The following is a 13,453-nucleotide window of genomic DNA, read 5'->3' on the forward strand; positions in this document are numbered from 1 at the left end:
GCATCCTCCTGCTCTGAGGTTCCCCAGGGAGAGGCAGAGGAGGCAAGCAGGGACTGTGTGCCCTTAGGAGGCCGAGGGCACGGTTTCAGGAGAGATGCAGAGCCTGGGGCCATGGCTTCCCGCTTCCCAGTGATCTCATTTGGCCTGGAATCTGCATTTGACTGACAGGTCTAGCATAGCCAGCCTCAGGGTGCAACATCTGGCTTTGGGGAGTGGAGGGAGGGCGGGGGCGGGGAGGGGGCTCTCCTTCCTCTCCTGAGGGCCACAGCAGCCTGGCCTCGGCTGGCTGGTGGGACTTGCTAGAGATAGCTGTCCTACAGGCTCATGATGTGAGGTTTTTATCCGATTCTATTTCCAGGCCTCCACAGAGAATAAAATAGTCCTAAATTCAAACAAACAAAACCGTGAGCTGTAAAAATAACAGGAAAACATTTGTATTGAGAGTATTTTCTTTAAAAAGAATGTATTGTGCAGATGCCTCAATCCTCCTCCCCACCAGTGCATCTATATTTAACTACAATCAGAAATCACAGGCACGGGGTTTGGTAGATGTGGCCGGAAGTTTGGTTTAAACTCTGCAACGTTCAATGCGCACTCCCTCTCCTTAGGTATTTATTAGGTGTGAGGCAACTCCACCACCTCACAGGGGCTCAGGGAAAACATGGGGTACCTCTCCTCACTCATCATAGCAGTTGGGGTGACTGGGCTTTTTGGAGACACTGGATTGGTCAACGTCTAGAGGTGTTTTGGAAGAGAGGAGTGGGTATGGCTGGTATTAGTTGAGAGCAGAGGAACACGTAGCAGAGTATCCTACCATGCACAGGAGGACCCCAAAACAAAGACCATTCCGGTCCAATAGGTTCAATATTGAAGATGAGAGATGCTTCTTCCAAAGGGCTAAGTCGCGAATGATTTTTTTTTTTCTAGTGCTAGGATCAAAGCCTTGCACATTCTAGGCAAGTGCTCTACCAATTAACTACGTCCCCATTCCCACCCCCAGTGTTTCATATGCATGTCAACTCACTGAACTAGGAGGGAAGGATTGCTACAGAAGGCTCTCATCACCACCTCTACCAATACCATTACCTCCTCGATCAATACCCCACCACTACCTCTACCAATATACCCACTACCTCTAACAATACCATCACCTCTTCTATCAATACCATCACCAACTCTATCAATATCCCACCACTACCTTTACCAATACACCCACCACCTCTACCAATACCATCACCACCTCTATCAATACCCCACTACTACCTCTACCAATACACCCATCACCTCTACCAATACCATCACCACCTCTATCAATACCCCCACCACCACCTCTACCAATACACCAACCCCACCACCACCACCACCCACTACACTCAGTGGATGAGGAACCCAGGGCTCAGCGAAAACAAACACTTGCTTAAGAGCACACAGTGAGTAAGTGTTAAATGAACTGGAACCAGGTCACCCAGCTCCAGAGACGTCTGTGTCACAGGGTATGACGCTCTTCACATCACCCAGCAGACATGGGTACTACAAAGCCACCTTGGTCATATCCTTTGGCTCTGTCTCCATTCCTCTGTCCTACTCAGGCCTCTGCCCTTTCTCCCTAAGACTGTGCAGTCCGTTCCCTGCTCCATACTCTTCTAGCTCACCTCCCTACCCGCAACTGCTCCCAGAGGAAGATCAGAAAAACCCTCTGGTTACATTCCAGTCACAGCCTAACAAGTTTCAGGCACCTAAAAGGGAAAGCCACACAGATTTCAGCTGGTGACCGAGTTTTGCCGGAGTCATTCCCCTGGTCAGCTCTTGTAGTGGGTAGCCATTCCAGCTTTGATCTGGAAGTTGCAACCCCCATTGAGACTTTGGCAACTGTCATGCCTACAAGGCGGGGCCAAGGGAGGCGCCTGGGGACCCGAGATCTGGATGAGCGAGCGCTCTCTCTGTTCCGGGACCCTGGACGGTGGAGGTGGGCCAAGCAGAGCTCCAGAGAACACCGCTGGACTGTGATACACCTTCCCCAGACCCCGCGACCTACCTATCCCTTAATTTACAAGTTACGCCATTAAATAAATCTCCTTTTAACTACGTGGAGTGGCCTTAATAATTTCACCAATATCCTCTGGCTTCCCATCTCAAAGGAGTCCCTTAGCATTCTGTGCTGTTCCCTCCTCCCTGCCTCAAGCATCTACTACTGCCTCTCTCATCTGGAAAATGCCTCCAGAAGCAGTCACAATGTGACCTCCAGGAAGCCCTCTGGGACACCTGGGTGCAGAAGCAGCCACACCTCTCTCTGTGCTTTCCCTTCTGTTGCTTTGCCTAAAATGACTTACAGTGTGTCTTTGTTTTGAAGCCCATCACTCAAGAGGAGGGACTTTTGGGTCACCTCTTCAATCAAGGTAAGTGACCGGAGCCGTCCCTCAGTCAATATGAAATAGTAGAAGATCAAATATCCTGTACAGCTTGAATTCCTCTAGCATGGACAGGGTCACTTTATAAAGTCCATGCCTTGGGACACTGCCATTCCTAGGAGATCATTGTCTCATCTCCTCGACTCAGGGCTGCTTCTGTATCCAGGAACACAATGAGTCTTTTTATCACCGGGACCTACGTGTGGACCTGCGTGGAGTGCTTCCCCATGTGACTGTCTCCTCTTGCTAACAGGCATGGTTTCCAGATCCCCTCTGGACCCACAGTGTGTACTTAACTAAGCAAATTCAAATGGCAGTGGGCCTGGGGAGAAACTGCCAGCATCCAGGAGGGACCTGTAAATCTGAGATGACCCTGAAATGTACTTCAGATCAGGAGGTTCACGTTCAAACACCTAAGGGCCCAGCAGGCTAGATCCATGATGGCAGAGGGCAGGAGGGGAAATCAGAGAGGAGGGGCTGTGGATAGACAGCATGCCCGAACCTGGGCCTTCCCTCCAGGATCACTGACTGTAGGAACAGAGGCCCAGGGCAGCTACATCTTTGAATTTTTTTTCAAGTAAAGCTAGAAATTTGCATTTTTCTGAAAGTTTTTAGATACCGATAATGAAATTCTTTTCAAAATACACAAAAAGGTATTTTGCAAACTAACTCCATTTGGAGGCCAATTCTGGCGGCGGCCTGTCCGCCGTTTGCAGCCCTGGCTCTCGATAAAGAATCGCTTGAGTGAACCCTAAATTTAAGTTTTGGGAAATGTGCATAGATATATTCAGTGCTGTGGACACACAAGGGCAGAATTTAAATCTGAAATTAAACTAGAACAGTAGGGTTAAAAATAACATCAAGGCATAAATCACCAAGAGAGAGTGAGTGAGACGGAAAAGCAGGGCGCCTCTCTAGCTAGCACCCCAAGCCTAGGCAGGGGCCTGGTTACCAGTTCGCAAGTCCATCTGCAGTAGTGTCTGGAACACGCTGGGGTGCCTGTCTCTCAGCTCCTTCTCCCAGGGCAATGCTCTGCACACCTCCGCTCTTCCATACCTGCGCTTGAGGTCCAGGTAGGAGTTAGAGATGTCACCTACACAGAAGTACAAGACATCACCCCCTCAGGAGCAGCACAGCTGTTATCCCTCTAAAAACTGTGCCCCCCCCTCAAGGGGAGCTTGGAATAGGAGGTCAGGCTTAACGGTCCTGGATTTGGCTTGGGTCCTTCGGGGATTTGAAACAGGCTGTGACATCCCTGCCTTGGGGTCAGCACCGGGAACCAAATCCAAGAGAACAGGCCAAGGATGTTGATGGCTGTTGACTAATTCTACAGAATGAGCAGCTGGCCTCTGACTTGTCCCCAGGAGGCCAATAGCTAGGCCATTTTGTTGGTATGTGTGTTGAAGAGCGAGGTCCGAGACTCCCCCCTCTCCCTCCCCCCCTCTCCCCCTCCCCCAAGGTGGAGCCATTAAAGACTAGGAAAATCTCCCTGATGCCACCAAACAGGTCAGCATAGAGGGCTGGCTTTTGGACTCCCGGTCTCTGTCCTGGTGCCGTGTAAATTATCCCAAAGCGTTTCCTCTTTGGGACATTACTATTCCTGTGTGTCTGCCCCCTCTCCTGGCAGCATCTATGTTTCTGTATGATTCAGCAGTAAGTGGAGCAGCTGATCAGGGCAGTCTATTCTTTTTCTTTTTTGTGCTCCCATGTGTATGGGAGGGGGGTGCACAGGGGCGGGTCCTTATCCTGTAAGATGTGGTCTCTCAGTGTCCTGGGAGCTTGCCACTTAGGCTAGCCTGACTGGCCAGAGAGAGCCCCCCCCCCCGCCCCCCCTCTGTCTCCTCCTTCCCAGCACTGAGATTACAGGTGAGTGACATCACGTTTGAATTTTTATGTGGGTTCTGGGCATGGAACTCAGGTCCTCGTGCTTGCAAACACTTTACCAACTGGGCCATCTCCTTAGCCCAAGGTAATCCAGGCTTTGCTTTTTTTTTTTAAATTTTAGATTTTTGTTTATTTATTTTATGGGTGCATGTAGGTGGAGGGTGGGGGATCCTGTGTGTACCATAGTACTCAAGCAGAGATCAAAGGGCAGCCTTGGGAAGTCGGTTCTTTTCTTCTACCCCGTGGATCCCAGAGACTGAATTTAGGTTGGCAGGTTTGGTGGCCGGCGCCTTTCCCTGCTGAGCTACGTCGCCAGCCTGGTAATCTGCTCTTGAATAGAGCTGCAGAGTGTTGAGCACCCGTCACCCTCTCCAACCGCTGTGTGACCCTGTCAGACCGGGGCATGCCTAGGATACATCTATGCACCCCGCTTCCCCTAGCCTGGGACTGCAAGTTCCACTCTGGGGGTGCATAAGACAAGCAGGCAAGATTGAGATACAGAACTTGTCCTTGCTGACGGCAAACATCTCACAGGAATTTCTTTTCCAGAAGGAACATATGTGACTAACTACAGTGTCACCACATCCAACATGGAAATCTAAAGCACAGAAAAATTTACAAGTGCTAAATCTGAGCTGGGACCCAGGGAGACAAGACAGGACCAAACTCTGGCCACACCCTGAGTGAAGAAGGAGGCCCTGGGCAACATGGGCACCATGAACAGCAGTCTACTTGAGATTCATCCCTTCTGTCCAATTTACCAGTGCCCTCCTGAGATGATTTTGAGAATTTAAGAATAAAATAGGGCCCCAGACAGGAAAGCCATTGTTCAGATATTAATGGCCTAAGACAAAAGTACACCGTCGTGTACAGTGATTTCTAGTGATTAATTTCCATTTTTCAGACTGGCCTTCTATGTAAGAGAACTCCAGGCAAGGTTCGAAATATGCTCATTCGTCTGTATTCTTAAATAAGATCAAGTATGGTTGGAGCTCTGACCAGTTTAGTTCTTGGATGCTGCTTGTGCTTTTAGGGGGCGTGAGGGGGTGGGGATCAAGGTGGAATGCACCATCTGGTTCCCATCCATCTGTGGAAGGCTTCAGGTACACCCGATCCTGCTGGTATCTGGGCCAAGTGGTACATGGGGTATGTTTCTATTTCAGTCGCCCCCAGAGCAAAGCCAAGCATGTCCATGCAAATGCCAAGCTTAAAATCCCCTCCCAAGCTCCGTACTTACATGTTTCACGTCTCTCACCCTCGACCTGGACTGTTGCAGCATACGCAGATATGATTTCTTGGACCTCAGCACACCGCTCGTAATATAACTTGATTTGTTCAGCCAGCTCCTTCTGAAGGAAGGGATTATGAATCTGCAGGAAGGGCAAAAAATCGCATGAACGACAAGTCAAATGTCCACCGGCTAGTACGCAGTCAGGTGTGTTCAGCTGACGGAGGTCTCTCGTTGACATCACCATCTCACTTGGATTTGCAAACTAATGCCATGAGGATCAACTCAAGGCCATGCCAGCTCCGGCTTCTGGTGTCCCACCATCTCATCTGCAAAGCTCCTTCCACATCAGTGTGACCCGGAGACCTGTTCCCCTCCACATGCAGAAATGCAGAAAATCGTATTTATCTCCATTTCCAAATCTTACCCAGTGATGCTAATTCTACCCAAGCTGTGCCTGCCACCTGAGGCCCTCCTTCCTTCTGCCTGGCAGCCCCCTCAGTCTGCAAGAGCCCACACAGGGCCACTGCCCCAAAGCACAATTCCCTACAGCCCTAAATGTGACCAGATGCACACATGCACCTCAGTGAGCCCAAACACATGGGAATTAACTCAAGTCTTGTGACTTTCTATGACAAACAGGTCAAAGTCCTGAAGAGCAAGCCCCTCGGGACCAGGGGACTTAATCTTGACTCCGCGTGTTTTCAAGTACGCGTCTGCACCAGAGAGAGAGAGAGAGAGAGAGAGAGAGAGAGAGAGAGAGAGAGAGAGAGAGAGAGAGAGAGAGAGAGACTCATGAGCTGGGCTCACTGGTTGTAAACAGCAGTGGTTTCTTTTGTTTTTATACAGAAGGATCCAAAACGTTAGAACACATCAGAGGAGGAGGAGGAGGATTTTTTTTTCTTTTTTTCTTTTTGGTTTTTCAAGGCAGGGTTTCTTTCTGTAGGCCTGGCTGTCCTGGAACTTACTATCCTCCTGCCTCCACCTCCTTCAGCAAATCCTTCTGGTGTGCATCATTGCACCCAGCAGGAGTAGGTATTCTTAGTAAAATTTTTATTTCAGATTCATATATATATTTGAATATATATATATATATATATATATATATATAGAGAGAGAGAGAGAGAGAGAGAGAGAGAGAGAGAGTTGGTTTTTAGAGACAGGGTTTCTCTGTGCAGCTTTGCAACTCACTTGGTAGTCCAGGCTGGCCTCGAACTCACAGAGATCCACCTGGCTATGCCTCCTGAGTGCTGGGATTAAAGGCATGCGCCACCACCGCCCGGCCAGATTCATATATTAATACACAGATATGTGTGTTTGTGGGGGGAGGGATGTGTGTTATTCATGATATTAAATAGACTACCTTCAAAACAATTTTTAAAGCTGGATCTGTTGACAAACATCTGTAACCATATCTGCTCAGTAGACTGAGGCAAGAGGATCAAAAGTTCAAAGTCTGCCTGAACTCCAGAGTGAACTCAAGGCTAGCTTGGACAAGTTATTGAAAACTTGTCCCCTCTCATTTTTTTTTTTTTTTTTATGTTTTTAAGGAAGGAAAGAGTCTAAATGTGGAGAGAAAGCTCAGTGGCAAAGTGTTTACTAGAAAGTATAAAGCCCAGTGTTCAAACCCCAGTACCAAAGAATATTATTTTGTTTTTGTGAGACAGGTTCTCCTGCATCCCAGGCTGGCATCAAACTGGGTCTTGAGCTCTTGATCTTTTTGCCCCAACCTGCAGGTGGCTGGCATTACAGGTGTGCACCACTGCATGCCACAACAGCAAAGTGTTTGAAAATCACCCTAATCCACCTTGCTTACCCAGGGTCTCGCACAAAGTAGGTACTCTGAAGTATTTACCGAACAAATGAATACATGAGTTTTCTTCTCCTTGATGTCTCAAAGACAGGGAATTAGGCGTCCTATCTGTTCTTGTTGTGTCTTTGTGTGGACCCCACAGGTCAAGGGAATGGGGGAAGAATCCCCTCTCAGACATCTGCAGGGGTCCCCAATCTGTGACGAGGCTGCATGGTAGGGAGTCCTGTGTGGCACAGCCCTCTGCGGGAGTGTTAGGATGTGTGCTCTAGGTATAGTAACTTCAGCTTGGGATCCAAAGTCCTCCTCAGCCTGGCCTGCTGTGCTCTGGCCCACCCCAGCATGAGCTGAGGATGGGCTTCTGCTGAGATCAGTGAAGGACTGGCGGATGGGCACCATGGCTTTAATTTGCTGGAGTATCGCATCTTCCGATACTTTAAATAATTGCGTAGAAAAGAAGCTTTACCAAAGAACTGAGATTCTCTCCTTTCATTAGCTTAATCACTGGATAGGCAACAGCCTGATAAAAATCTACTCTATAATTAAGCTAGTAGTTATTAAAACAGAGGAAGTAAATGGTTTCCATTTTATGAGTACTAAATGAACCGCACGGTAACAGAAATCTATTATTGGGCTGGCTCAGGGGAAGCCTCAATATTAATTATGTTTGGTGGCTGAGCCCAGGCATGGTTCAGTCCGCTTGGGTAAATCTTTTGTTTACACTGTGTTTCCTGCCCACAGCAGCCCACCGTCCACACACACACACTCCTGGCAAACTTCTTGATTCCTCCAGGCTCACCTGTGCTGGGTGTAGGCTGCGGAGGCGATAGTATTTCACGGGTCCAAAGAATCCTTCGACGCCAGCCACGTATCTGCTCCCTCCAATAATGAAGTATCCAGCTGTGTCGTTATAATAGAAATCTTCCTGGAAGCTAGAGAGGAGCGCAAAGGGTTGAGACAGCCTTGGGGCTGGGACCTGGTTATTTACAAAGACACCCCACCCCCTGACCTAGCTCAGGTTGCCACCAGCCTCTCGCTCTGGTTTGCAGTGGATGAGCCTGCGGTAGGGGCAGGTGGACTTGGGCTAGACCCAGCTCTGCTCGTCAGCGACTGTGTGAGCCTGGTTCCAGTCACCTAGTCTCCAGAGACTACTGTCCTTTGTAAAAGGGTAATTCCCCACTGAGCGCGTTTTTAGGATTTTATGCCGTTTGGTCCCTTGTAAACACCCAACATCCACTGCTGAGGTTGGCGACGCTTTGGAATCAGCGAAAATAGCGAGAATTGTTCTCCTTCAATATTTTGTTCTAAAAGGCCAAGTATTTTTTTTTAATTGAGTAAACAGCAAGTAGATTAAGGAGGAACTTAAAATATAGATTATTTGATAAGGAGGAGAAGTTAAATTCGTTGAGGAGGAGGCGGCGGCACATATAGCAAGGTCAAAGGTCATGGCCAGAGACAAGAGACCAGCAAGAGGTGATACCCTGAACGTCCACATTTCTGGGAAGGGCTTGAAGCATCCGAGAGGAGACAGAGTCAAAATGGGTGGCATGTGTAAAGCGCATGAAGGTGCTCCTTGCAGCGTTCTTCATAATCAAGATTGGAGAAGCCCAGGTGTACCTCTCGGTGAGGGATGGCCAGCTAGCAAGCCTCAGGCATGGCTTTACTTACTATGTAAATTGAAAAAGGGGGCAAAGCCTGAAGACAAAAATACGTTGCTAAATTTGAAAATGAAGATGCGCAGGTGAGGGAGCTAATTGATACATATACAAAGCCCTGGGTTCAAGCCCCAGCCCCACATAAACCGGGCAGAGCAGCACAAGTCTATAACCCCGGCATTCAAGAGGAAGAGCCAGGAAGGTAGGAAACTCAAGGTCATCGTCAGCTACACTGGGAGTTCAAGGCCAGTCTGAGCCACAGGAAACAGAGAGAGAGAAAGAAAGATGGGGCGGGGCGGGGAAGAGAGAGGGAGAGGAGGGAGAGAGAGAGAAGAGGGAGAGAGAGAAAGAGAGAGAGAGAGAGAGAGAGAGAGAGAGAGAGAGAGAGAGAGCCTTCACCTTCCCCAATCCATCAAGGCTGAGATTCTGAAGAGACAAATACACATCACGGAAGCCCTTCACCGGTGTTGTGTGTGTCTAAGCTAACGCATTTCTAAGCACTAGCTCTGTGACAATGGTCGCCACCCAATCAAGCCCATTTCCTCCCCTCCCCTGCCTCCTCCCTGGCTAGGTTACACCTCTAGAAGAGCAGGGTCTTGCTGAAAGGCAGTCAGTCCATCTCTGTCCTGGAATAACCCCCGGCTGCCTGGCTTCCCTGACCCACCTGTCAGGAGCTGGCTGTCCCCCTGGCTCTTGGCTTCCTCAGCTCCCTGGCTTCTGGCGGCCTGCCTGTCATTTTGTTCTCTCTTCCTGGCTTCCCATCTGCCCTCTCTGCCTGTGGCCCTCTCCTCCTTGCCTGGCTTCTCACTTGATACTTGTCTCGAGTACCCTGCTGTTCACATATGCTCTGGTCACGCCGTCACCTCGTCCTAGTTTGCTTGTAAATAGGTAATAAGTGCACGCGGTTTCAGAAGTCAAAACGAAGGAAAGGAGTGAAAAAGTAGACAGGTAGAGTCAAGCCTTGCCTCGAGCTCTACCAGTATTTACTCCAGCCTCTTCTCCCCACCCTATGGGGAAATAGTTTCATTAGTTTATTGAATATATTTCAGAGTTTGTGCAGATACAAAAAATATCCGCTGTCTCTACACAGATAGAAACAATTCTCTCTCTCTCTCTCTCTCTCTCTCTCTCTCTCTCTCTCTCTCTCTCTCTCCTCCTTTCAGGAGAGATCATAAAGTTAAACTCTGAGAGCTGAACACACTCTGTTTTTCAGGACCTTGGAAAGACTGGAATGTTCTAACAACTCCTGTGGGAGTGCTTGGTGCTGAATGGATGAGGAGCTTTATTAATGAACCAGCTTGCTTGAGGTCCCCATTCTCTGCGACTCCATTGGCCGATGCTCACGACACGCTGGGGTGCTCCCTAGTAGAGGCTCTCTGGAGCCCTGATCACCTCCCCCTCCGTTTTAAGCATGGAACTCACAATGTCTATTTATAGAGTTGTTGTGAGGGGTGAATGGACACAGGTTGAATAGACAAATGCTTCCGATCAAAAGCATTGTAGATTTCAGAGGGCTCGGACACTCCAGTGCACGCACAGACACAACGGGTTGAATATCCTGATTCAGAAAAATCTAAAAATCCCCAAATGCTCTGAAATCGGAAATGTCACAAACATCTAAAGTGCTCTAACATCTGATGTGACGCTCAGAAATTGCCAGATTTTGAGCATTTAGGCTTTAGATTTTTGGATCCTCAACAGTTAATACACAAAGTGTGTAGTACAGTGCTGGGCACATGGTAGACACCGTGGCTGTTAGTGACAGGTGTGATTATTCATGTCACTGCTGGACTTCTGCTCCTACCATCCAAGGCACATGCTTACACCATGATGTGTTTATTTCCCCAACAAAATGCTGCCAACTATGTGTTCATTGTAATCCTGGCATTTACTTCAAAACGCAATCCATTAAATTACATATGGGGAACTGCAGTTCCTTCTATTATAGAGCAAGTTAGGCTGTGTCTGTAATCCCAGCTACTCAGGAAAATGAGTCAGAAGGATTAAAAGTTCAAGATTGTGGTGGCTAACGTAGTGAGACTCGGTCTCAAAACAAAACAAAAAAGGTTCTGTGGTAGAGTGTGGGCCTAGCATGCAAGACCCTCTATATTCAGTCCCTACTACCCTCCCCCCCACCACACACACACTTGCAAATTCATTACTACTTTGAGTAGACTCAATAAAGGAAAATTATTTTAGTCATGGAATTATGACAAATAACTGTGAAATATTGTCAAGATAAACTGAAGAAATCTCGAAGGGCTTGAGCCTCAAACTGTCTCACAGTGTCTTCTTTCTTCTATTTGGAAGGAAGAAAACAAATTGTGTGTGGTTTCTGCAGGAAACGAAACCCATAGCAAACTCCAATTTTCAGAGCAAAAGGAAGGCCCTGTCTAGAGAGTTTAGTACAAACTTATACAGCAGTCCCTAATCACTCAGAGGGTGCAGCCCAAGAACCCCAGCAGATGACTGAAACCTTATATTGCTCCAAACCCTGCCCATGTTGGTTTCCTGTCCCTGCAGCTCCACATCTACGATAAGCTTTAATTAATAAACTCCACATGGTAAAGGATGAATAACAGCAAACGATAACGTAGAGCAATTAGGGCAGCATACTAGAATAAGCATATGCAGGTGTGGTCTCCTTTCAAAGTATCTTTTGGTGCTGCGCTCATCTTTCTCCTTTTGGGGAGATGATACTGGGGAGAAGCACATAACAGCTCCCCTGGGGCTTCTCAATTCCCAGCATCACTACTCTTGTGCTTCGGGAAATTTTTAAGTAGATTGAGTATGGTATGAACACATGGTGTAGTAACAGTGGGTGTGATAACTGAAGACCAAGAGAAGTAACGGGCAGGTAGCACCCACTGCGTGGATACATGAGAAAGGACAAGGCCCGATAGCAAAGATTTCATCCTGCTACTCATAACAATAAGCACTTTAAAATGCACACGGTATTCACTTCTGGAATTTTCCATTTAATAGATTTGGACCACTGCTGACTGTGCATAAGTAAAACCATGGGAAGTGAACCCCTGGATAAGAGAAACTACTGTGTGTTTTTAAATTAGCATAAGATGCTCATGGTAAGGGTCCTTGCTTTTACTGATTTATTTTTTTCCCCACCTAATAACAAATTATTCGGTCTCGATGTCATTGCCCACTAATTTCTAAATTGTCATCGTGTTCAACTTTCAGTAGATATGTCTAGCTTGGTCTCCATCTGCATCTCTACATCATGTTTCCACATTTTTCTCCTGTGAAATTCTCAGTGTTTGCACAAGATTGCAAGAGAACCCTTATACTGTGCACGGTTTGACGGTCATCAATTTCCCTGACATGAAAGCTGAGCTAGACTCTTCCAGAGCTCGGACTAGTCTCTTTGGGAAACCGCAGACACTCTGGCAAACTATCTTTCCTCTTATCTGGACATAGAGGGCCCTGCTTTATTACCGAAGAGCACCAGAGTCCAGAAGATTCACAGACGTTGTTAGATAGGCCTCTGTTCAGAATTAGGAAACGGTCAGATTTGCAGTTTCACAGAGAGGAGACTTAAGGACCCCTCACCTCTGATCATAGTTTTTGTCTGATGCCAATTCCTCAGGACCTTATATGAATTCTGACACTCTCAAGACACTTTATTCGTTTCTTCCTAGCATTTCCAATAGACTATAACTTTAAATTTATTTGTGAATTTATTGCTCAGTATCACTCTCCTTTATTGATTTTTTTTTCAGTTTCCTGAAAATGGGGACTGCGTTCCCTCTGTTTACCTTCTCCCGCAGCCCCAGAATTAAGTCTTGTGTCTGGCCTGTGAAATTTGCTCAGTAAGTATGGGATGGATGGATGGATGGATGGATGGATGGATGGATGGATGGATGGACGGACAGACAGACGGATAAATCACTCATACCCTCTTACTTGTACCCAGCACTGAGTCACTGAACACTCAATTTCTGTGTCTATGACACTACCCCCACCTTCATGGAATAAAGCCGACACTATGTTTACACTCCAAGAGCAAAAAAGAGAGCTTGCAGGCTGTCTTTACAGGACCAGGGAGCCTGAAGTGAGACGCTATTCTCTTCACTGGCTTGCATCACTGCAAAAGTGGGGCTCCAGTTGAGAGTCTCTACACCCGCTCGCAGAAACCCCAGGGGAGGGTCGCATACCTTGTGGACTTGGCTTTACCCTAGCTGTTCTACTGGCGGGGTGTCTTGGGGGGGCATTTTGTGAAGGAGCCCCAGATCCTATTGGGCTTCTCTATCCCTTGCATTAGTCCCTGAAGCCACTTCCATAAAGAAAACCAGCCTGTGTTGGATGTTTTCTGCCAGTTTTGGGACACCTTAAGACTTCTGCTTTATCCTTAGCCTCATTCTCTACGTTTCCGTATAGCTATCAACTTACTCTTGACCTTTTCGCAGCTAAGCCATGATACATCCTCAGCCTTTCTGAAAATCCCTAATCC

The 13,453-nt window shown here is 47.6% G+C and overlaps 1 protein-coding gene across 1 annotated transcript in view; it reads right to left on the reverse strand.

The window, feature by feature from the left end:
* Window positions 1-13,453, reverse strand: part of Sel1l3 (SEL1L family member 3) — a 112,820-nt gene that overhangs the window by 65,266 nt on the left and 34,101 nt on the right. Inside the window, exons 7-9 of the mRNA XM_059275054.1 lie at window positions 8,130-8,262; window positions 5,530-5,662; window positions 3,361-3,501 (exon numbers count right to left, since the gene is read on the reverse strand). Coding sequence (XP_059131037.1) covers window positions 3,361-3,501; window positions 5,530-5,662; window positions 8,130-8,262 — 407 coding nt within the window. The remainder of the gene's footprint in view (window positions 1-3,360; window positions 3,502-5,529; window positions 5,663-8,129; window positions 8,263-13,453) is intronic.

The sequence above is a fragment of the Peromyscus eremicus genome, chromosome 10, assembly GCF_949786415.1.
Source record: "Peromyscus eremicus chromosome 10, PerEre_H2_v1, whole genome shotgun sequence".
NCBI lineage: Eukaryota > Metazoa > Chordata > Mammalia > Rodentia > Cricetidae > Peromyscus > Peromyscus eremicus.